Source organism: Hyperolius riggenbachi, chromosome 12 (assembly GCF_040937935.1).
Source record: "Hyperolius riggenbachi isolate aHypRig1 chromosome 12, aHypRig1.pri, whole genome shotgun sequence".
NCBI lineage: Eukaryota > Metazoa > Chordata > Amphibia > Anura > Hyperoliidae > Hyperolius > Hyperolius riggenbachi.
Window position 1 is genome coordinate 53,736,503 of NC_090657.1, and position 26,278 is coordinate 53,762,780.

A 26,278-nucleotide genomic window follows, 5' to 3' on the forward strand; every position below is an offset into this window, starting at 1 on the left:
GAAGAGGGTCATGTGACACATCAAACTTATTGGGAATTTCACAAGAAAAACAATGGTTTTTACGTAACTTTATTGTCTATGTTGTGAAGATACGAGATGTGCAGCACCTGAAACTATGGATACTGGAAGCCTGTGCTAGCATTTCTCCTGCGGTGTTGCTATCAGTGTGTGAAGAGTGGGAGAAGAGGGTTGCATTGACAATCCAACACAATAGGCAGCACACTGAACACATTTTATAAGTGGTCAGAAACTTGTAAATAACTCATGAAAGAATAAAGTTACGTTAAAACCAAGCACACTATTGTTTTTCTTGTGAAATTCCCAATAAGTTTGATGTGTCACATGACCCTCTTCCTATTGAAAAAACAAAAGTTGGATTCAAAATGGCCGACTTCAAAATGGACACCATGGTCATCACACATCTTGAAAAGTTTCCCCCCTCACATATACTAATGTGCCACAAAAAGGAAGTTAATATCACCAACCATTCCCATTTCATTAAGGTGTATCCATAAAAATGGCCCACCCTGTAGATTTCATGCTGAAATCTATTGAAAATCTGTGTAGTGTGTGGAAAGGTTCAACCCCACTTAGATCAGATTTGATCCGACAGTAATCTTTCTGATGGTTAAAGTAAACCTGAAATGGTTCACTAGCTCCTATTTATACTTACCTGGGGCTTCCTCCAGCCCCATGAGCACTGTGGCCTCCCTTGCTGTCCTCTTCAGCCCCTCTGTTCTGCTGGGCAGTCGCGGGCCTCTGCAGTAGTACTGTGCCTGGAGCATTCTGCTCCCGTGCATGCATTGGTACTGTGCATGCAGGCGCAGAACGCTCCAGGGGACGGGAGAGCAGCCGAGCAACGCATGTGCAGAAGCCTACAACTGGCGGCAATTGACTGGATTACCGGGAGTCGTAGCACCAGAACAGAGCGGCCGAAGAGGACGGTGAGGGAAGCCACGGTGCTCATGGGGCTGGAGGAAGCCCTAGGTAGGTGTAAATAAGGGCCAGTGTGCCATCTCAGGTACACTTTAAATCTGGTGGCCACCTTGGCACAGCAGCGTGATTGTTTGATGCTTTCTACTAATCACAAGACGATACATAACAATCGCTGAAACCACAGCAGGTTGGCTAACGACTCTCAAATCCATCTCTTCCAAATATGGCCACCTGTCATTTGGGAATTGCACACAGACACACCAGTAAATTGTAAATTTGATTAAAACAGACAATTTCTCAAAATAAATAATTTTATTTACATCTCAATAGTTCAAAAAGAAGAAAGATGATGTGAAAATAGTGGAAGGACTGGAGATTCAGGACAGATTGCTTTCCAATGGTTGTGGGGGTATCGTCCTCATTAGCTGAGCCCAGGAATCTTCCAGTTGGGATAGCAGAGGCAGCAGAAGACTATCCAGGACGGCCAGTCCCTTCCAGGAGCAGCGCAGGCCGCTAGAAATTCAACCACAGTTTAGTCAGCATATGCCACAAACAAATGGTGTACTTTCATCAGTACATCCCTTTCCTGGTCCCCTCAGATCTTAGGCTGGTATGCAGCACCAGGTATCACCTAGTTACCCAGCCTGCATTCTCATCCCTTAAAAGAGTACCTCTGTATATGTACTCTTTATTGTCCCCTACCAGGGTTGCTGATCGAGCGGTTGAGTGGATCCGAGGTGAACTTTTACACATTGCATAATTGTGTTCCTTTCCTATTGTTTATAGGGCATTCCTCAAGCCAAATACTTTTTTTGTTTTTGTTTTAATACTCTAATTCCCTATAAACTAAAAAAAGCCACGCCCACAGGTTTTCAGAGAACCTTGGCAGTAGCAAGGGCTCATGGGAGCTCAGTCTGGGCAGGAGGAGGGGGAGGTGTTACTAGCCATTTATTTCAGAGGGAGGAGGAGAGGGGATTAGGCTGATGGGTACAAACAACATGTCTGCTGTCATTGTATCACAGGAAGAAATAATCATATTCTATTAAAACTGTTTGCAGCTAGATTTGCTGTGTAAACCATCTAAACTTTAGATAAGATATATAGACAAGTTACTTGTTATAGTTAGTTTTTCATCTCGGATCCGCTTTAAGCCCAAGTGCTTTCTAAAATGTCCAAGTGCTTTCTAAAATGTCCAGACCGTGACCCAACCCTCCCCTGGGTCGTCATCCTTGACCCGGAAGGAGAAATCTGCAAAGTCGCCACGCCTGCGCAGTTCACATGGCTGCACGCACGCCTGCAGGTTGGAGGCCCTCTGACAACGTTTCCTTACTCCTGGCAGTCTGGGAGCAAGGACAGGGCCTCTGACCTGCACAGGCGTGCGTGCAGCCATGTGAACTGCACAGGCGCGACGACTATTGCGGAAGTCTGCTTCCGGGTCAAGGTTGCCAACCCAGGGGAAAATCTGGGCCGGGTCCAGACACTTTAGAAAGCACTTGCCTTGGAAGGAGGAGCCTCTAGATCCAGGGCCGGCACTAACATAGAAGCAAAGGGGGCAATTGCCCCAGGGCCCCAGAGCTTGTAGGGCCCCCCAGTGGCTACCAGAGGAAAAAAAAAATTTCAAACCGACCTTATAGTTTTTGAGAAAATCGATTTAAAAGTTTAAAAGAAAAAAAAATACACACTTAAAAACCCGCTGACTTTAATGGTTAACCTGCTGGGCGGTCTGGACGAGCTCAGCTCGTCCAGTACCGCCGGAGCCTGCCGCTCAGGCCCTGCTGGGCCGATTTGGCTCAAATAAAAAGCAGCACACGCAGCCGGCACTTTGCCAGCCGCGTGTGCTACCTGATCGCCGCTGCAGAGCGGCGATCCGCCGCATGCAGCGGCGAAAGAGGGTCCCCCCAGCCGCCTGAGCCCAGCGTAGCCGGAACAAAAAGTTCCGGCCAGCGCTAAGGGCTGGATCGGAGGCGGCTGACGTCCATGACGTCACTCCGCTCGTCGCCATGGCGACGAGGTAAGCGAAACACGGAAGGCCGCTCATTGCGGCCTTCCGTGTTACTTCTGGCCGCCGGAGGCGATCGGAAGAACGCCTCCGGAGCGCCCTCTAGTGGGCTTTCATGCAGCCAACTTTCAGTTGGCTGCATGAAATAGTCCCTGGCGATCTTAATAGATCGCCAGGGAGGTTAATAGCAAATCCACCTTAAATGCTAGAAACCCTAAATTTGCAGGATATGTTAAGGAGATCATTGGGAATAAGAGGAAAAAACTATTTTTCAAAAAGACCTTATAGTTTTTGAGAAAATCGATTTTAAAGTTTCAAAGGAAAAAAGTATACTTTTAAATGCGGTAAATGTCACTTTTAGTAGCAAACCTAACGGTAGTGTAATTTTACAGGCATAAAAAAAAAGCGCAATAAATTTCCTGACGGGGTTTCCAGGGGCCGCAGCGCTTTGGTCAGGGATTGCGATACAGCCGCAATATGGCTGTATGAAGATCCCTGGCATTTTTTCCTATTTTCCCAATTTTTTTTTATGTTTAGAGTGTGGGAATTTTTATTTTTTCTAATTATGTGGGGTCCCCCCTCCTGAAACTTTTTAACCCCTTGTCCCCCATGCAGGCTAGGGTAGCCAGAATGTGGAGCTCCTACCGATTGGGGCTTCACACCCTGACTATTCCAGCTGCAAAAAAGGTCCCTTAATGCCGATTTTTGTTTCGGGGTATCTGTTGGGGGAGCCCCCCAGGGTTATCTTGCCCTGGGGCCCCATTGTTGCTTAAACCGGCCCTGTCTAGATCCTAAGTAGGCTTCCCCCGTCCTCCTCCATTGCTTTGCCGGGCCCCCCCTGAATTGCAGCAAGGTAAATATTTACCTACCGCGATCCTGTGCAGGTACACTAGCCGCACTTCATTCGGGGTTAGGCGAAAATAGCCGAACCCAATCGATCCACTCTACTGCGCAGGCGCGAGTCCTTTGTGCCTGCGCAGTAGAGCAGATACGATCGGGCTCAGCTATTTCCACCTAGCTCAAACGAAGAGCTGCTACTGCGCTGGATCCCAGAGAGGCCAATAAATCTCTGCTTGTCAAGCTTGTTGGGGTTGGTTTCGGTGGAGCCAGCGCTGGATTCCCTGAAGCTACAGGGATGGGGGAAGCCTCATTGGGACCCTGAGGCTTCTCCCTCCTGAGGTAAGTAAATACAGAGTCTCTTTAAGGCTTCTTGCACACTGCAAGCGATTCAGATTCAGATTCCGCCTTTTAATCTGTTTTTACTTCCGATGCCGATTCAGATTTGCAGTTTGCTCCCTGCACACTGCAAATCGGAATCTGAATCGGATGTAAAAACTGATTAAAAAGCGGAATCTGAATCGGAATCGCATGCAGTGTGCAAGAGGCCTAAAGGGACCCTGAGCAGTGACTTAAATGAAAAGATTTCACTTACCTGGGGCTTCCTCCAGCCCACCATAGGCCATGCGTTCCCCCAGTGTCCTCCTGGCTCCTCTCCGAGTCCCACAGGCAGCTCCCGTTACTGGCGACACCCGGGCCGGCTCTTCCTTGATCCTGACGCATGTCGGCATCACGCCGGCTGCTACGCATCATCACGTCGGCCGGCGTGACAGGTCTGTGCATGCGCGGCTTTCTAACGCTCAACCGCGCATGCACAGACCTGTCACGCCGGCCGCCGTAATGATGCGTAGCGAGCGCCAGGATCCAGGAAGAGCCGACCCGGGTCTCGCCAGTAACGGGAGCAGCCGGAGGGACACGGAGAGGAGCAAGGAGGACCTCACGGCCTACGGTGGGCTGGAGGGAGCCCCAGGTGAGTGAAATCTTTTCATTTAAGTCATTGCTCAGGGTCTCTTTAAGCATCACAAGGCCTTAGTAAAAAAATATCTGCTGCACCACCACTTTATACAGTATAGCAGCCATTCCTCCTTACTTTTCATCCAAGACCAGAAGCCCGTCCTCCTGCAGGTTTCTTAATTCTTCCGATGCTTCAAACAAGTCATGTATTGTGAATGCGGCGCAGATCATCTTCCAGCGCTATATATCAACAGAAAGCAAATGCAGAGCGGTAAATCATTTAATCATTACCATTACGGTACCCCTGAACCAAGTAAAAAAAATGAATGAAGACCATGGTGGGCTATTATCCTGGCACTAGGGATGGCCCTGCCTGGGAGAACTCAAGGAGAAGCATGCAATCAGTTTGATCGATTTGTAAGGTTCTGATTTGCTGTGATGACTTCCTGTTTTAACACATGATCATGACCAGCAAATCATAACCTTGCAAATCTATCAGCTGAATAAACTAATCACATGTTTCTCTGAGTTCTCCTAAGCATTGCCATCCCTACCTGGCACTGCTTGTTGTCCTTGAGGCTCCCCTGTTCCCTGTCCTAAAAGTATTCAATGGGATCCTCCAGTCGAATATTTGATCAGGAAGTTCCCCCAAAGAAAGCCTTGCTATTCAGAACTAAAGGTGCAGTTCCTAAAAACGCATGCACAACAACAGCAAGCGGTCATCCAGGAGCGATTTCCTGCGCTGCGCATGCGCAGTTCGAAGCTCACACCAGAATGGCTCTGCAGCTGGGCTTACATTTTAAGCTGGATATGCAGCTCCTGATATCTGCTAGTTACCCAGCTTGCTTCCTCATCCCTTACAAATCCCTCCAGTCTAAGTGAGCATATTATGAATGTTCTCTTTATTGTCCCCTCACCAGACAAGCAATAAAGGGTTAAAGGAAGCCTAAAGCAAAAAAACAGTTGCTCACCTATGGAGAGAGAAGGTTCTGGGTCCTATAGAGCCTTCCCGTTCCACTCATGGTCTCCTTGTCCATCGCTGTCAGCCCCGTTAGCATTATTCAAACGATGGGTTGAATACTCTGCTCTGTGCCACCACAGAGGCTTTGGGATCCCGAGTGCTTCTGCATACAGGTGTACGGGTAGCTTTGTGCTGCGCATGTGCGAGCACCCAGGTGTGAGCACTCACGCCTGCGCAGTATAGAGCTTCCAGTCTTCAAGAGGATCCCGAAGCCTCCCATGGCGGCAGATTCAAACAGGTGACAGCGCTGGAACGAGGACCAGGAGAGGAACTGGAAGGCTTTATAGGACCCAGAGCCATCCCTCTCCTTAGGCAGGTATCTTTTATTTTCTTCACTTCAGATTAAAGAGAACCTGAACTGAAAATAAAAAGTCAAAATAACCATACACCGGTCATACTTACCTCCTGTGTAGTCTACTCCGCAATCTCTTTATCCTCTGTTGTGTCCCATTTGTCCACTGTGATCAATGGATTTCTCCGTCCTCCATTGTAAAAATGGCCATTACCCCATAACAGCTTCCTGGTCAGCACAATGTTAAACTGTAATATCACCCACTTGAGCCATAGGGAAACATGGACATTACTTTGCACATTCAGTTGTAACTGACAGTTGCAGATATATAACTGACAGCAACTGGTATATTTCAGTTCTGACAAAATATTGTCAGAACTGGAAGGGATCACTGTAATAAGAAAATGGTGAGCTTCTGAGAGGAACTGGTGGTGAGGTTAGTATGTAATATTCATTTGCAGCTACGTCATGTGTTTATTTTAAATAATTTTACTCACTACAGGTTCCCTTTAAGGCCTCTTTTCTACGGACAGTTGAACTGTGTGCTCAGCAAGCAGTTACCGGGCAGCAGTGAGCAGTTATCAGGCAGCAGCAAGCAGTTATCAGGTAGCAACAAGCAGTTATCAGGCAGCAGTGAGCAGTTATCAGGCAGCAGCAAGCAGTTGTGAGAGCTTGAGAGGCATTTCACTGCCTATCAACTGTCCGTAGAAAAGAAGCCTAAGGGCCCGTTTCCACTTCAGCCGCACACGTCTGCGGTTACGCTGATACGCTATGGGATTCGCACAGATTCGGTCGGAAATGCCGGCTGAATCGCGAACACAAGCGATTCGGCCGGTAGTGCAATTGTACTCTATGGCAGAGTTTCCCCGCGTGCTTTGCCTGCGGGGAAACTCTGCGGATTCGGAGCGAAAACCGCACCAGTGGGAACGGGCCCTAACTCAGTGTCGGAAGGCTCAGGGGGTAAAATGGCCGGGTCTGGTGAATGGAAGGGACCTGGAGGACAACGAGCAGCATCTGGACACTCAGGAGGAGGTAATCTAGCCCACCATGGGCTTCACTGAATAGTTTTGTACTCGCTTCAGGTATACTTTAATTCTAACAGTGCACACAGCTGAATTGAAGGGCTTACTTCTCAAGGAATGGAGGAAAAATCAGCTGCTTAGGGGTGCAGTTAATATTAAAGGCTAAATGTTTTCTGTAAGTGCTGCACAGTAAGTTGATGCTGTACATACTGGTAATCATTACAGACCATTCATCCCCAAGTTTCCCTAAAGTGATCTTACCTTATGGGATATCCCAGCATCTGTTCGCAGACCCAGTACCAACATTTCACACAATCTGAAAAGTAGATAACAATGCAAAATATGGTTAAAAAAAAAATCCCTTCTCTCAAGGGCGTAACTAGAAATCACTAAGCCTCTCTGCGAAACTTTGGATGGGGCCCCCTCACCCTCTCTGTCTGCACAGGTAAACTGCCAGTGCCCACTTGAATGTGTTTTCCCCATGCAGATAAAAACAGACAGCAGTGAAGCACTGGGAGCATTTTCTCTTTCCGTTACAGCGCATGTTTTCACACATACAGACACTGGACTAGGGACTGTCTACAAATCTTTGTGTGCAAAACTTTCTATGATTCCTTATCAGTGGCTGAGCAGATGCAGTCATTAGAACAACTGTGCAGAGAGCAGAAAGTTTTACCTCTACTTGCCCTTAGCTGTCAGTCTCTCAGGACAGGGCCCCTGTGGCTTCTGCCCCCCCCCCCCCCCTCTGGCTGCATCCCTTGCAGGGTTTATTGTTACACCCCTGCCTTCTCTAATTTGGGTCACTTTAAAAGTTTTGTTTTTTTAAAATAAAGGGTCTTAACCCTCTGGGCGATACAATTGCATCGCCCAGGAGGGGGTGCAGCACTTTTTTAAAAAAAAATTTATTTTTTAAATCATGTAGCGAGCCCTGGGCTCGCTACATGATAGCCGCTGCGCAGCGGCATCCCCCCACCCACTCCGATCGCCTTCGGCGATCAGGAGTCAGGAGTAAGCAGGAAATCCCGTTCAGAACCGGATTTCCTGCAGGGCTTCCCCGGTCGCCATGGCGACGGGGCGGGATGACGTCATGGACGTCAGAGGGAGTCCCGATCCACCCCTCGGCGCTGCCTGGCACTGATTGGCCAGGCTGCGCAAGGGGTCTGGGGGGGGGGGCTGCGCGGCACGGCGGGTAGCGGCGGATCGGCGGCGAAGATCGGAAGTTACACGCAGCTAGCAAAGTGCTAGCTGCGTGTAACAAAAAAAAATTATGCAAATCGGCCCACCAGGGCCTGAGAAATCCTCCTGCGCGATATACCCCGAGCTCAGCTCGGGATTAACGCCCAGGAGGTTAAAATAGTTTTGAATATCCTGATAAAATCATCATTTAAAGCCCCAATGCACAATCCTTTAGCAGTGCTACTGGGAGGCCCCAGTGCTGCCTGCTATGCCTACGGTCTTTTTTAGACACAGGACTACACTTACCATGCACCCTAGTAGTGACTTTGAGGGTAGGAACACACTGGGCAGTGAGTGAAAGTTAGCGTCTTGCTGCATATCCATTTGTGTGTTTTCAGTGCGTTTGCGTTTTTGTTCCACACATGCGTTTTTCTTGTGTTTGAATGCGCTTGCAGTTCGCATATATGCGATTTGATATGCATTTTATGCTAATCACTAGGCAGTCAACAGAAGGGGGAAATATATCATCAAACTTGTTTTTGTTTTTTTTTTAAACAAAACGCACTTAAAACCTGTAATGAGAAAAAGATCCCCTGGGGGGTACTCACCTCTGGTGGGGGAAGCCTCTGGTCCCTATTGAGGCTTCCCCCATCCTCCTGTGTCCCACGGCGGTGGCGAAAATCCTCCAGGAACGGTGGGGATGTAAATATTTACCTCCCCGGCTCAAGCGCAGGCGCAGTATCGGCTATCTGCTCGGAGATAGGCGGAAATAGGTGATTGCTGTCAGGCTGGTCTACTGCGCATGCACAAGTCTCCTGCGCCTGCGTAGCAGAGCGGACCCGACAGAGATCAGCTATTTCCGTCTATTTCCGTGCTGAGAGCCGCAACAGCGCCCCCGCTGGAGCCAGGCAAGGTAAATATATCAAGCCTTATCAGGCTTGTCGAGGGAGGATTCCGGGATGCTTCGGGGGGGGGCAGCGCTATATTGCCTACAGCTACAGGGGAGGGGGAAGCCTCATTGGGACCCTGAGACTTCCCCCTACCGAGGTGAGTAACCCCCAGAGTTAAAACGCAATAAACTGCTGCGTCACCATTGACATTCATTATGTGCATTTTGGAAAAATATGCAGCAAGCATTTTAAAAAATGCACATTGCAGAACGCAAACGTGTTTTACCATGCGGCCGATTGACTTGTATTATGTGCATTTTCTGCTGAGTTTTCCGCAACACTAGCGTTTCTGCCTAGCGAGTTCCTACCCTAAAGCTTCATTCACATCTAAAATTGAAAACGCATACGCAAGCATTTTGCTTTTGTGCGCTTTTTTTCCCCCCTCTCTGCGTTTCTGGTAAAAGCGCTTTTCCAGAGTGGTTTTGTAATTCACTCCATGACGCAAGTCAGGAAGTGAACTCTTTGACCCGGAAAAGAATAACTACAATGTATATCCAGGTCGGCCTATCTGGACGAACTTATTCGTCCAGATAGGCTCTGCTGCCGCAGTGTGGTGAGCGCGCTCCCGCCGCCCGCCCCCGATCAGTGAATGGGAATATAATTCCCATTCACCGATCTACGTCCCACGGAGAAATACCGACGCTTTCTATTTAGAGAGCGCGGTATTTCTGCCCCCAGGAAACATCACCTTCTTCTTTTTAGTTCCTGGATGCGAGATCGTTTGCATCCAGGACTTTTTTGACTTGTGGCCTAATAGTAAACTGCACCTACATACATTTTTTATTAAACAATTGTTATTTTACATGTAAAATTAGCTGTTTCCCTCCCACACCAAAAATTACCCAAATACATTTTTTATTAAAAAGATAAAAATAAAAAAAATGCAATAAAAAACAAAAACAACATAAATAGTTACCTAAGGGTTTGAACTTTTTAAATATGCATGTCAAGAGAGTATGTTATTATATTATTTTAAATCATAAGCTTATAAATAGTGATGGACGCAAATTGAAAAAATGCACCTTTACTTCTAAATAAAATATCGGCGCCATAAATTGTGATAGGGACGTAATTTAAACGGTGCAATAACCGGGACAGATGGGCAAATAAAATACATAAGTTTTAATTACGGTAGCGTATATTAATTTCAAACTATAATGGCCAAAAACTGAGAAATAATGATTTTTATTCATTTCTTTCTTAATCTTCCTGTTAAAATGGATTTAGAAAAAAATTATTCTTAGCAAAATGTACTACCCAAAGAAAGCCTAATTAGTGGCGGAAAAAACAAGATATAGATCCATTAATTGTGATAAGTAGCAATAAAGTTATTGGCGAATGAATTTGAGGTGAACGTTGCTCGGATGCATTCGGTTTTCGACACTGTGGCGCTGAACCAGATATATTCTAAAAACCGTGAACGCAATCGCCGCATAAAGCAGTTTTGTGAGCGTTTAGCGCTCTTCCTATACCTTCCATTATAGCAAAAACACCCCAAAAATGGTCCAGGCACCGCTTTGCTGAACGCACTGCGCACGAATATGAACCTTCTCATAGAGATTCATTGCACAAGCGTTTTTATGGGCGATTTTAAAAATCGCCTGCGCTTGAAAAAAGGCAGAAAAACACCCCTAGTGTGAACGAGCCCTAAGAGTGCTAAATGCTAATCCCCAGCTAACAATACAGAATCCCAAAAGGTTAGGTCAGTTTTAAGTTCTGCATTAATGTTGCCTTCTTTATGCCGGTTTTACATTAGATGCGATGTAAGCACTGCAGAAATTAAGCTTCATATAACCCTGCGCCACGGTGCAGCCACCTGGTCACATGCATAGGCCCGCCCCCTAGTTGGTGACATTCGTCACTGAAATTTCCGTCGGCCGTGCATGCACGCCACACTGCGCTCCAGTCTTGCACACTGCCTGTGTCGCCCAGCGACTTGCATTCCTGCATGATCCGTGCGGTAAGTGTCATTCATGCAGTAATGCGCTGCAGCCTTTGCAACAGAATTGCGGCAATTTGGATACTACTGTCGCACTGCGTTGCATCGCGCAAACTGGGCAAGTGTCCACAGCTTGCGGGCAGTGTGCAAGAGGCTGGCTTCAGGGGCATAAAGAGATGTATATTTTGGAGTAATGCATCATGGGAAACCACTGTTGCTCACTTAAAGCTGAATTATTGCAAATACCGGTAACTTCAGTTTTAAGGAGGCAAATTATAATCAGCGTTGCCTTTTAGTAAGTGGGCTTTTTGAGCCTTTCCTAGCAGTTCTGGGTCACCCTGAGCAACTACAGCTTCAGACATTGGGTAAATCAGTTCCTGAAGAGAATACTAACATTTCCAAGTCGCTCTGCTCAGTGGCTTTGCGGGTGCCGTGTCCGCGGGCTGCAACCTCTCTCATCCAAGGCTCAGGTTCCAAGGTCTGTATGCGAGCTTCCCTCCGTGTCCCCCCACTGGCCTTGGGGACAAACCGTCCGTGAGCCCCTGTGACACAGAAGAAAATCATAGAGGACCTCCATCTTTGCAGTATTCTGTAGTGTAGTGTTTCCCAATCCTGTCCTCAAAGCCCACCAACAGCGCACGCTCTGCAGGAAACCAACAGCGCACGTTCTGCAGGAAACCAACAGCGCACGCTCTGCAGGAAACCAACAGCGCACGCTCTGCAGGAAACCAACAGTGCACGCTCTGCAGGAAACCAACAGTGCACGCTCTGCAGGAAACCAACAGTGCACGCTCTGCAGGAAACCAACAGTGCACGCTCTGCAGGAAACCAACAGCGCACGCTCTGCAGGCAACCAACAGCGCACGCTCTGCAGGCAACCAACAGCGCACGCTCTGCAGGCAACCAACAGCGCACGTTCTGCAGGAAGCCAACAGCGCACGTTCTGCAGGAAACCAACAGCGCACGTTCTGCAGGAAACCAACAGCGCACGTTCTGCAGGAAACCAACAGCGCACGCTCTGCAGGAAACCAACAGCGCACGTTCTGCAGGAAACCAACAGCGCACTTTCTGCAGGAAACCAACAGTGCAGGAAAGCAACAGCGCACATTCTGCAGGAAACCAACAGCGCACATTCTGCAGGAAACCAACAGCGCACGCTCTGCAGGCAACCAACAGCGCACGCTCTGCAGGCAACCAACAGCGCACGTTCTGCAGGAAGCCAACAGCGCACGTTCTGCAGGAAGCCAACAGCGCACGTTCTTCAGGAAACCAACAGCGCACGTTCTGCAGGAAACCAACAGCGCAAGTTCTGCAGGAAACCAACAGCGCACGTTCTGCAGGAAACCAAGAGCGCACGTTCTGCAGGAAACCAACAGCGCACGTTCTGCAGGAAACCAACAGTGCATGCTCTGCAGGAAACCAACAGTGCACGCTCTGCAGAAAACCAACAGCGCACGCTCTGCAGGAAACCAACAGCGCATGCAGGAAACCAACAGCGCATGCAGGAAACCAACAGTGCACGTTCTGCAGGAAACCAACAGCGCACGTTCTGCAGGAAACCAACAGCGCACGCTCTACAGGAAACCAACAGTGCACGTTCTGCAGGAAACCAACAGCGCACGTTCTGCAGGAAACCAACAGCGCATGTTCTGCAGGAAACTAACAGCGCACGCTCTGCAGGCAACCAACAGCGCACGCTCTGCAGGCAACCAACAGCGCACGCTCTGCAGGCAACCAACAGCGCACGCTCTGCAGGCAACCAACAGCGCACGCTCTGCAGGCAACCAACAGCGCACGTTCTGCAGGAAGCCAACAGCGCACGTTCTTCAGGAAACCAACAGCGCACGTTCTGCAGGAAACCAACAGCGCACGTTCTGCAGGAAACCAACAGCGCACATTCTGCAGGAAACCAACAGTGCACGCTCTGCAGGAAACCAACAGTGCACGCTCTGCAGGAAACCAACAGTGCACGCTCTGCAGGAAACCAACAGCGCACGCTCTGCAGGAAACCAACAGCGCATGCAGGAAACCAACAGCGCATGCAGGAAACCAACAGTGCACGTTCTGCAGGAAACCAACAGCGCACGTTCTGCAGGAAACCAACAGCGCACGCTCTACAGGATACCAACAGTGCACGTTCTGCAGGAAACCAACAGCGCACGTTCTGCAGGAAACCAACAGCGCATGTTCTGCAGGAAACCAACAGCGCACGTTCTGCAGGAAGCCAACAGCGCACGCTCTGCAGGAAACCAACAGCGCACGCTCTGCAGGAAACCAACAGCGCACGCTCTGCAGGAAACCAACAGCGCACGCAGGAAACCAACAGTGCACGTTCTGCAGGAAACCAACAGCGCATGTTCTGCAGGAAACCAACAGCGCACGTTCTGCAGGAAACCAACAGCGCACGCTCTACAGGAAACCAACAGTGCACGCTCTGCAGGAAACCAACAGTGCACGCTCTGCAGGAAACCAACAGCGCACGCTAGTCAGGAAACCAACAGCACACGTTCTGCAGGATACCAACAGCGCACGTTCTGCAGGATACCAACAACGCACATTCTGCAGGAATCTGCATATACTGGCAGGTGGGATAATTAGTGCCTCAGCAGTGCTGATTAATAATCTCTGGGGACTTCCACAAAACATGCACTCTTGGTGGGCCTTAAAGAGGACTCAAATTAAAAATACAAGATTTAGAAATAAAATCTATTTTCTAAATTATAATAAATAGCTGTCTTTTTTCAGCTGCATGATGACACATATAAAATATTTTACATTTATTGGAGAAACCCTTCCCTTTCTTTCAAATTGCCGGGACAGAATCCGGCAAACTGGTGGAGTAGGTGGTGTCCAGCAAAGGAGGAATTGCTAATGGCTGCCACCTGTATAACCCTAGTTATGCAAAGAGAATGGTGAAAAGCATGCACTGAAATGCTCATAGGCTTGGAGGAGTATTTATTTATCTTTGTATGTGTTAGAATGGTGCAACTAAATATTTTGAATTAAAAAAATGTTTGGTTTGGGTCCGCTTTAAGGAATCACTGATCTGCATAATGGCCGCAATTCACTAAGGGCTGTTCAGTAAAATAATTTAGGTCGGTAAGATACAGCATTCAGTATTTACACTTTTTTTCCCCAAATTCACGAAGATTTCCCACATGTAGTAGAAGTTCGGTAATATACCAAAAACTATGTGCTATGGAAAACGCATATGTGATTCTGCCTAGTGTGTTCCTACCCTCAATTCACTAAGTCCTGCTTGCTACAGTGGGATGCGAAAGTTTGGGCAATGTCGTTAATCGTCATGATTTTCTTGTATAAATTGTTGGTTGTTACGATAAAAAATGTCAGTTAAATATATCATATAGGAGACACACACACAGTGATATTTGAGAAGTGAAATGAAGTTTAATGGGTTTACAGAAAGTGTGCAATAATTGTTTAAAGGGACTCCGAGCTGAAAATAAAAACGAAATCGGTACTCACCTGGGGCTTTCTACAGCCCAGTGTAGGTCGGGAGGGCCCACGGCGTCCATCTGGCTCTTCACCCAGGGCCTGGTTAGAATAGCTCCCCGGCGGCTCCTAGCGACACTGGGCCCGAGTGTTGGGCTCCTTCTTCCTGAAACGTCACTTCTGTAGTCACCACGTCGGCTGCCTCGCGTCATCAAGACGGCCGGTGTGAGAGTACAGCGCATGCGCGATTCGTCATCACGGCGGCCGCCGTGACAGTACAGCGCAAGTGCCGTACTGTCACACCGGCCACCGTGATGACGCGAGGCGGCCGGCGTGGTGACGACAGACGTGACGTTTCAGGAAGAAGAAGCCCGACACTCTGGCCCAGTGTCGCCGGGAGCCGCCGGGAAGCCATTTCTGACCAGGCCCTGGGTGAAGAGCCAGATGGATGCCGTGGGACCTCCCGACCTACAGTGGGCTGCAGAAAGCCCCAGGTGAGTACCGATTTTGTTTTTATTTTCAGCTCGGAGTCCCTTTAAACAAAATTAGGCAGGTGCATACATTTGAAATGAATGAAAAAGAAATGAAATCAATATTTAGTAGATCCTCCTTTTGCATAAATTACAGACTCTAAATGCTTCCTGGAGGCTCCAATGAGAGTCTGGATTCTGGTTGAAGGTATTTTGGACCATTCCTCTTTACAAAACATCTGTAGTTCATTCAGGTTTAAAGCGGAATATAACCCTGCATTTCAACTTTGCTCTAAAACATTATTTACAGCATATTATATGCAAAAAGCATTTTTTTTTTTTACTAGACCAGCATTGGAAGAGTTAAACACAGAGGTTTAAAGTTCCGTGGAGAGATATGCAGAAGTTAAGATTGTTACATTCTATTTATTTATATGTATCTATTGAGAAATGTTACACACTCTTGGGCTGTCCTCCAACTCCTTCTCAGTCAGAGAGATGAGTCACATTCAACACATTTTGTTTACATAAATGTATCTATGTCACCTTCGGATGCGTCTGCAGAAATCTCCAGGAACTTTAAAGCACTGTGTAACCCTTCCAATGCTGGTCTAGTTAAAAAAAAATTCCTGGTTGCATATAATATACTGTAAATAATGTTTTAGAGCAAAGTTGAAATACTAGGTTATATTCCGCTTTAACTGACATTTTTTTATTGTTACAACCAACGATTTATACAGGAAAAACATGACGATTATCAACGTTGCCCAATCTTTCGCATCGCACTGTAAGTCTAACCAGCTGTGGAGGAGGTCAGGCAGGAAGCTGGGAGTCTCCCCACAAGTGGTGTGCAGGAGTCAGGGATTTTCTGTCCAGTGCATCCCCAGCGTCGGTAATTTTCAATCAGCTGTTTCCTGCATTGCCGATTGCGGTAATGCTTAGTGAACTGAGGCCATTATCTACATAATTTTAATAATTCCTGATTTAAGTTTAGGACTAAATATAGATTTCTTTAAAGTGAACCTGAAGCAGATTATACTATAAAACTAGATAATTACCTTAGTAGAGGGAAGCGTCTGAATAGTTCTGAGGCTTCCCTCATTGTCCTCTACCTTACTGATCCAGCGTAGGGCCCCTCTATGCATGCCTGACAAGGGCGTGTCAGCTATGCTCTTGTGGCCATGCTTCTGTCCCTGGATGAACGTGAATGTGTTGTGCATGCATGAGTGCGGTCTGTGGAAAACTTGTCGTGTCTAAACAACCAATAAATTTGGCTTACCTGGTCCTATTCCAATATACTGCTTTCCCAGCCAGTAGGCCAGATTATGCTTGCTGAGTGCACCCTGTAATGAGAGATGAGGCAGACTTCACAAGCAGGGCAGTTTTTCAGCATAGAATGACTAGGCAGTCGCCTAGGGCACCACCTGCTTTATAGAACAATCATGTATAGCTGTTGAATACACAATAAAAGACATGAGATGGAACTGTGGTCTAAGTATTATGAAAGAAAAAAAGACTTTATATAAGTAACATAACAATAGTAGCTTGATTAGCAATATTTTTTTTAGATATATTATTTCTTGATTGTCTCAGCACTTCTAGATCCCAATATTTAGCTTGCTACTAGCTGGAACACTTGTTAAGATTGTCTATTGTCTCAGGTTGCATACACACGTAAGATAAAAGTCTTTGGAAAAGGCAAGGTCACAGACCAATTTTACCCCATTCCATGTAGTATGAGAGCCATACTCTACACCAGGCATGGGCAAACTTGGCCCTCCAGCTGTTAAGGAACTACAAATCCCACAATGCATTCGCCTTTATGAGTCATGACTGTGGCTGTCAGATGCATTGTGGGACTTGTAGTTCCTCAACAGCTGGAGGGCCAAGTTTGCCCATGCCTGCTCTACACAATCTATTCTATTGAGCTGAACTCCCCATTAGATACAAATCTTTGCAAGACGCTGCACACAAAGATGCTGTACACATTCAAAAGATCAGTATCTGCAAAATATCAGTTCCTGAAAAAGATCCGTCCTTGCAAAATGCATTCATAGTCTATGATATCTGCAGATCTCATACACACCTTGTTTAACAGACATTCTTCTGCAGATCAGATCCACCAGGATGGATTTTCAGATCTGCAGATGATTGTCAGATATGCAGATGAATGTCAGATATGCAGATGAATGTCTACATGAATGTTTACCCTACATGGAATGGGGTAAAATTGGTCTGTGATCTTGCCTTTTCCAAAGACTTTTATCTCAAGTGTGTATGTAGCCTAAGTAGCAGGAAGGGATGACAGGGAGTGTTGTGTTTTGCCTAGGCCAGTGTTTCTCAAACCTGTCCTTGTGACTCCCCAGCGGTGCATGTTTTGCAGACAGCCTCATTTATTCACAGGTGAGGTAATTAGTGTCTCGGTTTCATGTAATCCACCAACTGAGACACTAATTACAGAGACTGCTGGTACCAACATCTCTCCGTACCGACATCTCGCCGCACAGACACGCCACTCTCCCGTCTCTGAAACCCACTCGCCCTGGCAGGACTAAACAGCCATGACCAGGATGTAGATTTCAATTACCGTGGGCTAGAGTGGTTAAAGTGGGATTATACTGATACTAAAACTTCAGCAACTCTCTTAGGCTAGGTGCACTCTTAGCAGAAACGCAAGCGTTGCGGAAAACGCTGCGTTTTTGCCGCTAATGGAAGTCTATGGGCCGCAGGAAAAAAACCTGCATATCCAAAACGCATAAGCGTTTTCACTGCCTGCGTTTTCAAAACCACTGGTTTTGTTACATAATCTTCAAAAACGCACAAAATGAAAGTCAATGGAAACACAATGGTATGCATTTTTGTAAAAAAAAAAAAAAAAAAAAAAAATCTGATGTTTTTCTGCTTCCTGTTGTCTTCCTAGTGATTTGCATAAAATGCAAAAGAAAAACACATGAAAAACTCATACAACGCGTTTTTGTATATGTGAACCGCAAAGGCATTAAAACGCACGCAAAACGCTTGAAAAATGCATCGGCGGTTAAAAAAAACGCTAATGCAAACACAGCAAAAACTCACACAGCATAAAAAAAAAAATAATAACATAAAACGCAGCCTTTCATGTTATGTTATGTGTGCACCTACCCTGAGTTCCAAAAACAACAATTGGAAGCATTCCCATTTATTCACTTCATTTAGGCTACTTGCACACCAAGACGTTGCGTTAGGTGCTACGTTAAGGTCGTATAACGTGCACCTAACGCAAGGCCTGGTGCTCTTCGATGTGGATGTCAGAGTGAGCCGCGTTGTGCAGCTCACTCTGGCGTCCGTGATGCGTACTCTTGGACACATCACGTGGTCCCGCCGGCCAATCGCCGCACAGAGCGGCGCACCAGGAAGTAAACACTGCACGTCACAACGTGCAGTGAATATTAATTAGCCATGTGCCTGGCCACTCTCCGCTCCTCCCCAACATGACTGAGCATGTGCAAACAGTCTAACGCGGCTTAAGCCGCTGTAACGCCGTAGCATGCTGCACTTTCGGGAGAACGTGCAGCGTTACATGTAACGCAACGTGGGCAGTGTGAACAGCTTACTTGTGTTACATTGCTGTACGTTGGGGGAGCGTTACAGGCTGCACTAACGTGCGCCTGTAACGTCCCTGTGTGTAAGCAGCCTTAAGATATATATTTGCACTGCAGAGAGCAGTAGAAGCTTGCTTATCTCTTGTCATCGGCAAAGGCAAGAATCCCATGCAGGGGAGATGCGGTGGGGAAGCGTAACGCAGGGCAACGCAGGGCGACCCAGGGCATAAATGTAAAAGTGGCTTCATACAAAAGATCAAAAATGATCTATTGGAAAAAATGAATGAAATAAGGGCTAAAAAGCAGGGGCATAACAATATCACGCAAGGTCAGGGATGGGGGTGTTCAGGAGTTTGGGGGACAGCCTGTACATAATGAATGCAGAGCAGCAGTGGAGTGTTATATATAACATTCTGTCGCTGTCACATGACTTGGGATAGAAGCCACATGGTGATTGGCTGTAAACTGGAGAGGAAGTGAAGAGGACCTGTCTCGCTGCGGGAAGCAGGTAACATGTTACTCTATGCTCTGCATCATGTACAGGCCCAGGCGACAGATCTCTGGGGGAGGGGCTGGCTCTAAGCAGTTACGCCCCTGCCATAGAGTATACTGTAGTTAAGAATAATAAAGAAAAAAGTAAAAAGCGCTCACATTCCTGGCAAAGTTGGACACTTCGTATTGTCGGAATCCAGCCCGTTGCAGGATCCGCCTGGCGTCGTCATACATCTGACCGGTAACTTCCTGATCTGGGAACTTGAGCTGCTTCTCTTCGCTCCGTTTAAACAGAGCGGTGCCTCTTTCCAGAGTCAGCTGGTACAAAGACACATGATCATCACACTGCTCCAACAGCTGTCCTAAAGAGCTCCGCCACGCGGCCACGCCCTGTCCCGGGAGCCCGAACATCATGTCCACCGACGTTCGGCCGGGGAACAGCTGACACGCCTCCCCTAGTGTAGCCATTGCCTCTGACGCGGTGTGGGTCCTGCCCAGAACCTGCAGGTCTCCGTCATCCAGGGTCTGAAACCAGGAAACAGCCGTCATTACACATCTAGGCCTGGGGCCATATACAGTGCTTTCAGCTGCGCTACACTGATGAAAATAAATGGAGGGGTACCCACAATGGGGGGTCCAGCAGCATTTTTGGAGTGACTGCATTCTAATACAAAAGATCATGAGTGCTGCCAAATCGCTTTTCAAAAGCAATTTTGCAGCGACATTATGGGCGATTTTCATGCCTAAATAAAGTTTAAACTACCGTATTTTTCGGCATATAAGATGCACTTTTTCTTCCCCAAAATGTCTTATATTCCGATGATATGGAAAAAAGTGTAGCAGAGTGCACAGGGAAGGTTTGATTTGATCCTGCTGCCGCGCTCCTCTCCTCCTCCGCGGGCGCCGCCCTTCAGGATGAAGCACATCAGGAACCCAGCTGCCACGCTCCTCTTCGCCACAGGAGGATGTGCAGCGGCTGCAGCCTACAAATGGAGATAGTGGGGAATAGGAACGTTGCGTCTGGGGTCCTGATGTGCTTCATCCTGAAGGACAGCGCCCTCAGATGACCAGAGCGAGACGGAGGACGAGAGGATCGCGGCAGCAAGATCAGGTTAGTGTAGTGTAGTTGGTGGAGGCAGCAGGGTTTAGTGCAGCGTAGTGCAGTGTAGCATAGCTGCAGGGGTTAATGTTCTATAGCTGGTGGGCATAGGTGTTAGAATAGTGTAGTTGTGGGGGCAGCAGGGTTAGTGTAGTGTAGTTGGTGGGGGCGTATGGAGTTAGTGAAGTGTAGTGTAGTTGGTGGGGCAGCAGGGGGTTAGTGAAGTCTAATGCAGTGTAGTGTAGTAGCCGGGGTTAGCGTAGTATAGCTGGTGGGCATAGGTGTTAGTGTAGAGTAGTTGGTAGGGGTAGCAGGTGGTCAGTGTAGTGTGGTGTAGCAGGGCTTAGTGTAGCTGTGCAGCGTAGCTTACATAGAGACAGTTTGGGGGGGGGGGGGGGGGGGAGTTCCATAAGACACCCCTGCACCATAGACCCACCTAGGTTTAGTTTTGGGTTTTTTTTCCTGATTTTTGCCCTCTAAACCTAGGTGTGTTTTATAGGCCGGAGTGTCTTATATGCCAAAAAATCCAGTACTCGCTGGGTCTACCAAGATCCATTTGCATTTCTGGCGTGTGGCTCCAACCCCTAGCACAAGAGGTCATCAGCGCGTGGGGCACTGCGGTAGAAGCTGGCAAAAATTTACCTTAGGAGACCCAGCAAATAAACTTTATTTACACAAGATTGAAGAAAAAGCTCAAATGGGAAGCACTGTACAATCGCCGGCAGTAGATTGGACAGCGCTTCCGATCGCCATACAAATCATGCTGGAAAATGCTGTAGCAAACACTAGCAAAATTGCAACAATGAATTAGCAATCGGTAGTGTGCCCCCAGGCCTTATGTAGCGCTGACATTTCCACAGTGCTTTGTGTGGTACATGGAACAACTGACATCATTAACTGTCTCTCAACGAGAGTCGCAGTCACTCATCCAGATTTAGGACCAATTTGGATGAAGCCAGTAAATTGATCAATGTTTTGGGGATGTGGCTACACTAAAGGAACTCAGTGGTTTAGTGGATCAGCGGCGCTGGGTCCCTGGTTTTAATCCCAGCCAGGGCTTCTCCCAGTGTCTGTGTGGGGCTTCCTCTGGGAGCTCTGGTTTTACCCAACATCCCAAAAACATACAGATAAGTTAATTGGCTTAACCCTGAAAAATGAAAATGGCCTACAATGGACATATGACTACAATGGAAATGTGACTATGGTTAAGATTAGACTGTGTATGGCTAAGCCTACTCTTGCACAGAACCGTCCACTACCAATGCCTAACCCTAAGACACCCCAGTTGGCCCCAACCCCCTGGTGGCGCCTAACACTAACTCCCACCGGTGTTGCCTAACCCAAAGGGTGGCACCTAGTCCCCCTGGTGGCGCCTAAACCTCCCCCCTGGTAGCACCTACCCTTAACAGGGGTGGCACCTAACCCCCCTGGTAGCACCTATCCCTAACCAACACCCCCCCCGCCCCCTATTGGCAAATATCCCTAACTCCCCCCCGCCCCCGTGCCTAAACCTTAACCACCCCGTCGCAGAGCCATGATTTGCGACAAAGCAAGTAAGTTATCTGGGTGCCCAGAGGTGCCGCCCACATAGCCATGATCTGCAGCAAATTGTGGCCATTATAAAAAGCAGTGATTTACAGCGAAGAAGGCTAATTTCCCTTTTTTGACGCAAATCTCAGATTTTATAATGGCTTTAAAGGATACCTGAAGTGACATGTGACATGATGAGATAGACATGTGTATGTACAGTGCCTAGCACACAAATAACTATGCTGTGTTCTTTTTTTCTTTCTCTGCCTGAAAGAGTTAAATATTAGTATGTAAGTGGCTGACTCAGTCCTGACTCAGACAGGAAGTGACTACAGTGTGACCCTCACTGATAAGAAATACCCCTTTTTATCTCTTTCTTGCTCTCAGAAGCCATTTTCTGCTAGGAAAGTGTTTTATAGTTGGAATTTCTTATCAGTGAGGGTCACACTGTAGTCACTTCCTGTCTGAGTCAGGACTGAGTCAGCCACTTAAATACCTGATATTTAACTCTTTCAGGCAAAGAAAGAAAAAAATGAACACAGCATAGTTATTTGTGTTCTAGGCAGTGTACATACACATGTCTACCTCATCATGTCACATGTCACCTCAGGTATCCTTTAAGGATTACTAGTACCTATCAGGTGGTTATTGTTTTGTACACATTTGGCTTGGAGCCATACTGGCCCATCTCTAGGCCGGGATTCTGCAGTGAGGTACATAGTGTAGTTAGTGAACGTGCCAGTCATTGATGTGGGGAAAACACACACTGTTACCTGCACCCCCACAGACAGACGGTTCACCCCGGCACCCCGGAATTCCTGCAGCTTGCTGCTCTTTGAGGAGGTGGGGTTTGCTTCCAATGTGACCTCAGCATCCTGCGGCAGATGGGCACACCTTGCTATCTCCTCTAACACAGCGCCAATGGTGGAGGGGCTGGCAAGGCTCGGAGTGCCTCCGCCAAAAAACACTGACGTAATCCTACATGAAAAGAAATCATAACATTATTCATCAAGTATCAAAGATACGACCCATAAGCCCATGCGATGCATTTAATATAGGTAGAGTCAGATTTATGGGCGCCTGTCAGTTTCTTCTGGCAGAGTCCAGTCAGAGGAAAGAGTTTGGTACAGCTTGCCCAATGGCTGCTGTTTACCCCTAGCCGCAATATGCCCTCTATACTGCTATTGCGGCCAGGACACAAAGAATCACTCGCGTTCCCAGGCCTGGCGGCGCCTGTCACCGAAAACGGAAGTAGCTGCCGGCGGGGCCAGAAGGATCCGAGTAAGACTGCGTGGGCACCGGACAGCTGTAGGGAGCTGTTGGAAGCCCCAGGTGAGTAAAACTGATCTTTTTTTTATAGACTTAGGTGACCCTTTAACGATCGGTCTGACGATAATCGGGTAAAGACGTTTACCAAATGATCATTAAGTACAACGACGAACGATATCGGCACGATGAGAAAATCCAACAGGACGGATCATAATGAACGACAATTGTTAAAAAACTATAGTGTGTACAGTTATCTGCCAAGCACGATCGTTACAAGGGCCAATGCGCCTGCGTTGGATTTTGCCCAGCTTCCGTACTTCCTGTGTAGAGCGGCCTGTAACGATTGTTACTTTATAAATTTTAAACAAACTTTGTTTGCAAGTTAACTATCATATATTCTTATCTATTGTAACCCCATGTTTGATCGTTTTTTTAAATTTTATAAAAAATATGTACGCAACATTTCCCTCTGATCGTTCTTTTCTGCGAGAACGATCGTTAATATGTGTATGATGATTGCTGCATCCCATCGTTGCATTCCAATCGTTCCAATATTGTTCGTCTGGTAACTATCGTTCCTTGTAAACGATCTTTATCGCAAGTGTGTACGTAGCATAAGGATCTCTGTATGCGGTGTAGAGAGGGATCACTAGACACCAGGGGTAGCTGTATGTATGGGGTCCACTAGACACCAGGAAGTTGTATGGGTGGAGGGTGCACCAAACACTAGGGAACTATATAGAGGAAGGAGGGGGCCACGAGACACCAGGGAGCTGTATGGGGGGGGGGGGGGGCAAGACACCAGGGTACTGTATAGGGGAAGGGGGGGGTGTAAAATTGCTGTATGTCTAAAGGTGTGTCTTAGTGTCCCAGTTTCTTGCCTATTCGGAGGCATGCTATGCAGTTGGCTTAGGAAATCATAAAATACAGATAAAGTATTATATTTTTCTATGACCACCCAGCCACAGAAACCTGCTCTAACCACAGTTCTGTGTCCATGATAAGCAGGTGTCAGTCTGTATCCCTCCTGTCAGGTAATCTGCCAAACACATCCAGCTTACAGCCTTGTACAGCGCTCTGTGATGCTGTAAAGCAGAGGGAGATGGTATATTCCCACACACTCCTTGCCCCTGATGTCTCGCGCACTGTACCGCTGTGACAGGCCTCACCTGCGGACTTGGCTGAGCTGGATTAGGGTTGACGCCTCCCGTAGCAGACAGGCCCGGATGGCGGCTTCGTTGTCAGACTGGGCAATGTACTTGTTGAAGTTGCAGTATGTGCAGCGCTTCTCACAGTACGGCCACTGGAAACAGAAGAGACACACAGGGAGAGAATGTCATTGTACTGAACAAACATGAGTCATAAAGTTATACAAAAAAAGTATCATAGTACTGTATATGTGACACATCCATATCAAATGCATCATAACGCATATAGTGTCACAACACTGCATTTCTATACAACTAATCTGTTCAACTGTTGTATGTATTTGTTCGTGAGTTTTTAATCGTTACAGTTTTTGCCCTTGTTACCCGATTATTCTGATCCATGCTAGATCTCTGTTCTCAGAAGAGACACACTACTGCATTGTCTTAACTTTTACTTACATGCAAACAGACAGCAGCCTCCTGCTGTGTGCCCTGCAGGGTGCAGCCCCTTACTTACATGCACACAGACAGCAGCCCCCTCCTGTGTCCCCTGCAGGGTGAAGCCTCCTCCTGTGTGCCCTGCAGGGTTCAGCCCCTTACTTACATGCACATAGACAGCAGCCCCCTCCTGTGTGCCATGCAGGGTGCAGCCCAGGGGCGTAGCAATAGGGGGTGCAGAGGTAGCGACCGCATCGGGGCCCTTGGGCCAGAGGGGCCCCGAAGGGCCCTCCTTTAACTACAGAATGAGCTCTCTATTGGTCCTTTGCTCATAATAATGACTTCTGTAGATACTTTGGATAGTGGTAATCATTAACAAACTGTTCCCCATCCCCTTCTTGCACCTGTAGTTGCCATTGGCAGATTTTGGTGCGCCGTATAAATTGTTATGTATAGAGTGCTTGGGGGGCCCCATTGTAAAACTTGCATCGGGGCCCACAGCTCCTTAGCTACGCCACTGGTGCAGCCCCTTACGTACATGCACAGACAGCAGCCTTCTCCTGTGTCCCCAGCAGGGCACAGACCCTTACTTACATGCAAACAGACAGCAGCCCCCTCCTGTGTGCCCTGCAGGGTGCAGCCCCTTACTTACATGCACATAGACAGCAGCCTCCTCCTGTGTCCCCTCCCCTGCAGGGTGCAGCCCCTTACTTACATGCACATAGACAGCAGCCCCCTCCTGAGTCCTGTGCAGGGTGCAGCCCCTTACTTACATGCACATAGACAGCAGCCTCCTCCTGTATGATGTCCCCTGCAGAGTGCAGCCCCAGCCTGGGGATCAGCCACAGCTTCCTGCCACATGCCCGGGGCACTGCCAATACCCTGGATCTCAGCATGGTGATCAGAGCCTGCCCGTGCCTGGCTGAGCATTACAGTCAGTTATGTGTTAATCCTTCCCCAGACATGTTACATTTCACACCTTCCCCTCCTTCCATCTTCCATGCTCTCTGTGCTATATTATCTTCCGGTGTTTTTCCATTCTAGGCTAAGACGAGGCAGTGAGCCCCCTGCTGGACACTCCAGGGAACGTCATACATGTGCACTTCACTTTACCCTCAAACCAATACACCCTTTTCTGTGGGGTGTTACAAAGAGCAGAAAGCGTCACTTAGGCCCCGTTCACACTTGCGGTTTTGTCAAAACCACACCGGATGTCCGGACCGCACCGTATCCGGACCGGACCTGATCCGTACGGTTCCTATCCGGATCCGGTCCGTTTGCATCCGGTTTCCGTGCGGTGTGAACACGGTTGCGGTCCGGATCCGGTTTCTTAAGGAGATAACAACCTGTAAATACCTGGGGTCTGGGAGGTCAGCAGAAGGGTCTGGGGTCATTGTTGGAGACAGGTGGACGTGTGGAGACCATCCGTGGATACAGAGACTGCAGTTGGGACCATGGATCCAGGCATTTTTCGTATACCTGGGAATTCTCTGTTGTTCGCCTCCTCGTTATCAGACTTATATCAGACATGTTGCTGCCTAGAGCTCCAGCATGAAATCGCTGCTGCCCCACTCTGTGAACTCCATGTGGTCCCCATCCAAAATGCATAGGAAGTGGGGTAGAACGTCCGGTTTTTGTAGCCAGTGTGTTGTGCTCTCTCCGGTTCTCATTA

General features: G+C 47.8%; 1 protein-coding gene across 1 annotated transcript; it reads right to left on the minus strand.

The window, feature by feature from the left end:
- Positions 1 to 1,229: 1,229 nt before the first annotated feature.
- Positions 1,230 to 25,638, minus strand: RSAD1 (radical S-adenosyl methionine domain containing 1). Its single transcript, XM_068264074.1, has 9 exons — positions 25,380 to 25,638; positions 24,190 to 24,323; positions 22,525 to 22,729; positions 19,282 to 19,647; positions 16,329 to 16,392; positions 11,521 to 11,668; positions 7,323 to 7,377; positions 4,863 to 4,966; positions 1,230 to 1,449 (listed from the first exon to the last, which is right to left on the minus strand). Exons 1-9 carry the CDS (start codon positions 25,500 to 25,502, stop codon positions 1,314 to 1,316), a joined length of 1,335 nt encoding a protein of 444 aa, XP_068120175.1. The 5' UTR covers positions 25,503 to 25,638; the 3' UTR covers positions 1,230 to 1,313.
- Positions 25,639 to 26,278: the final 640 nt, after the last annotated feature.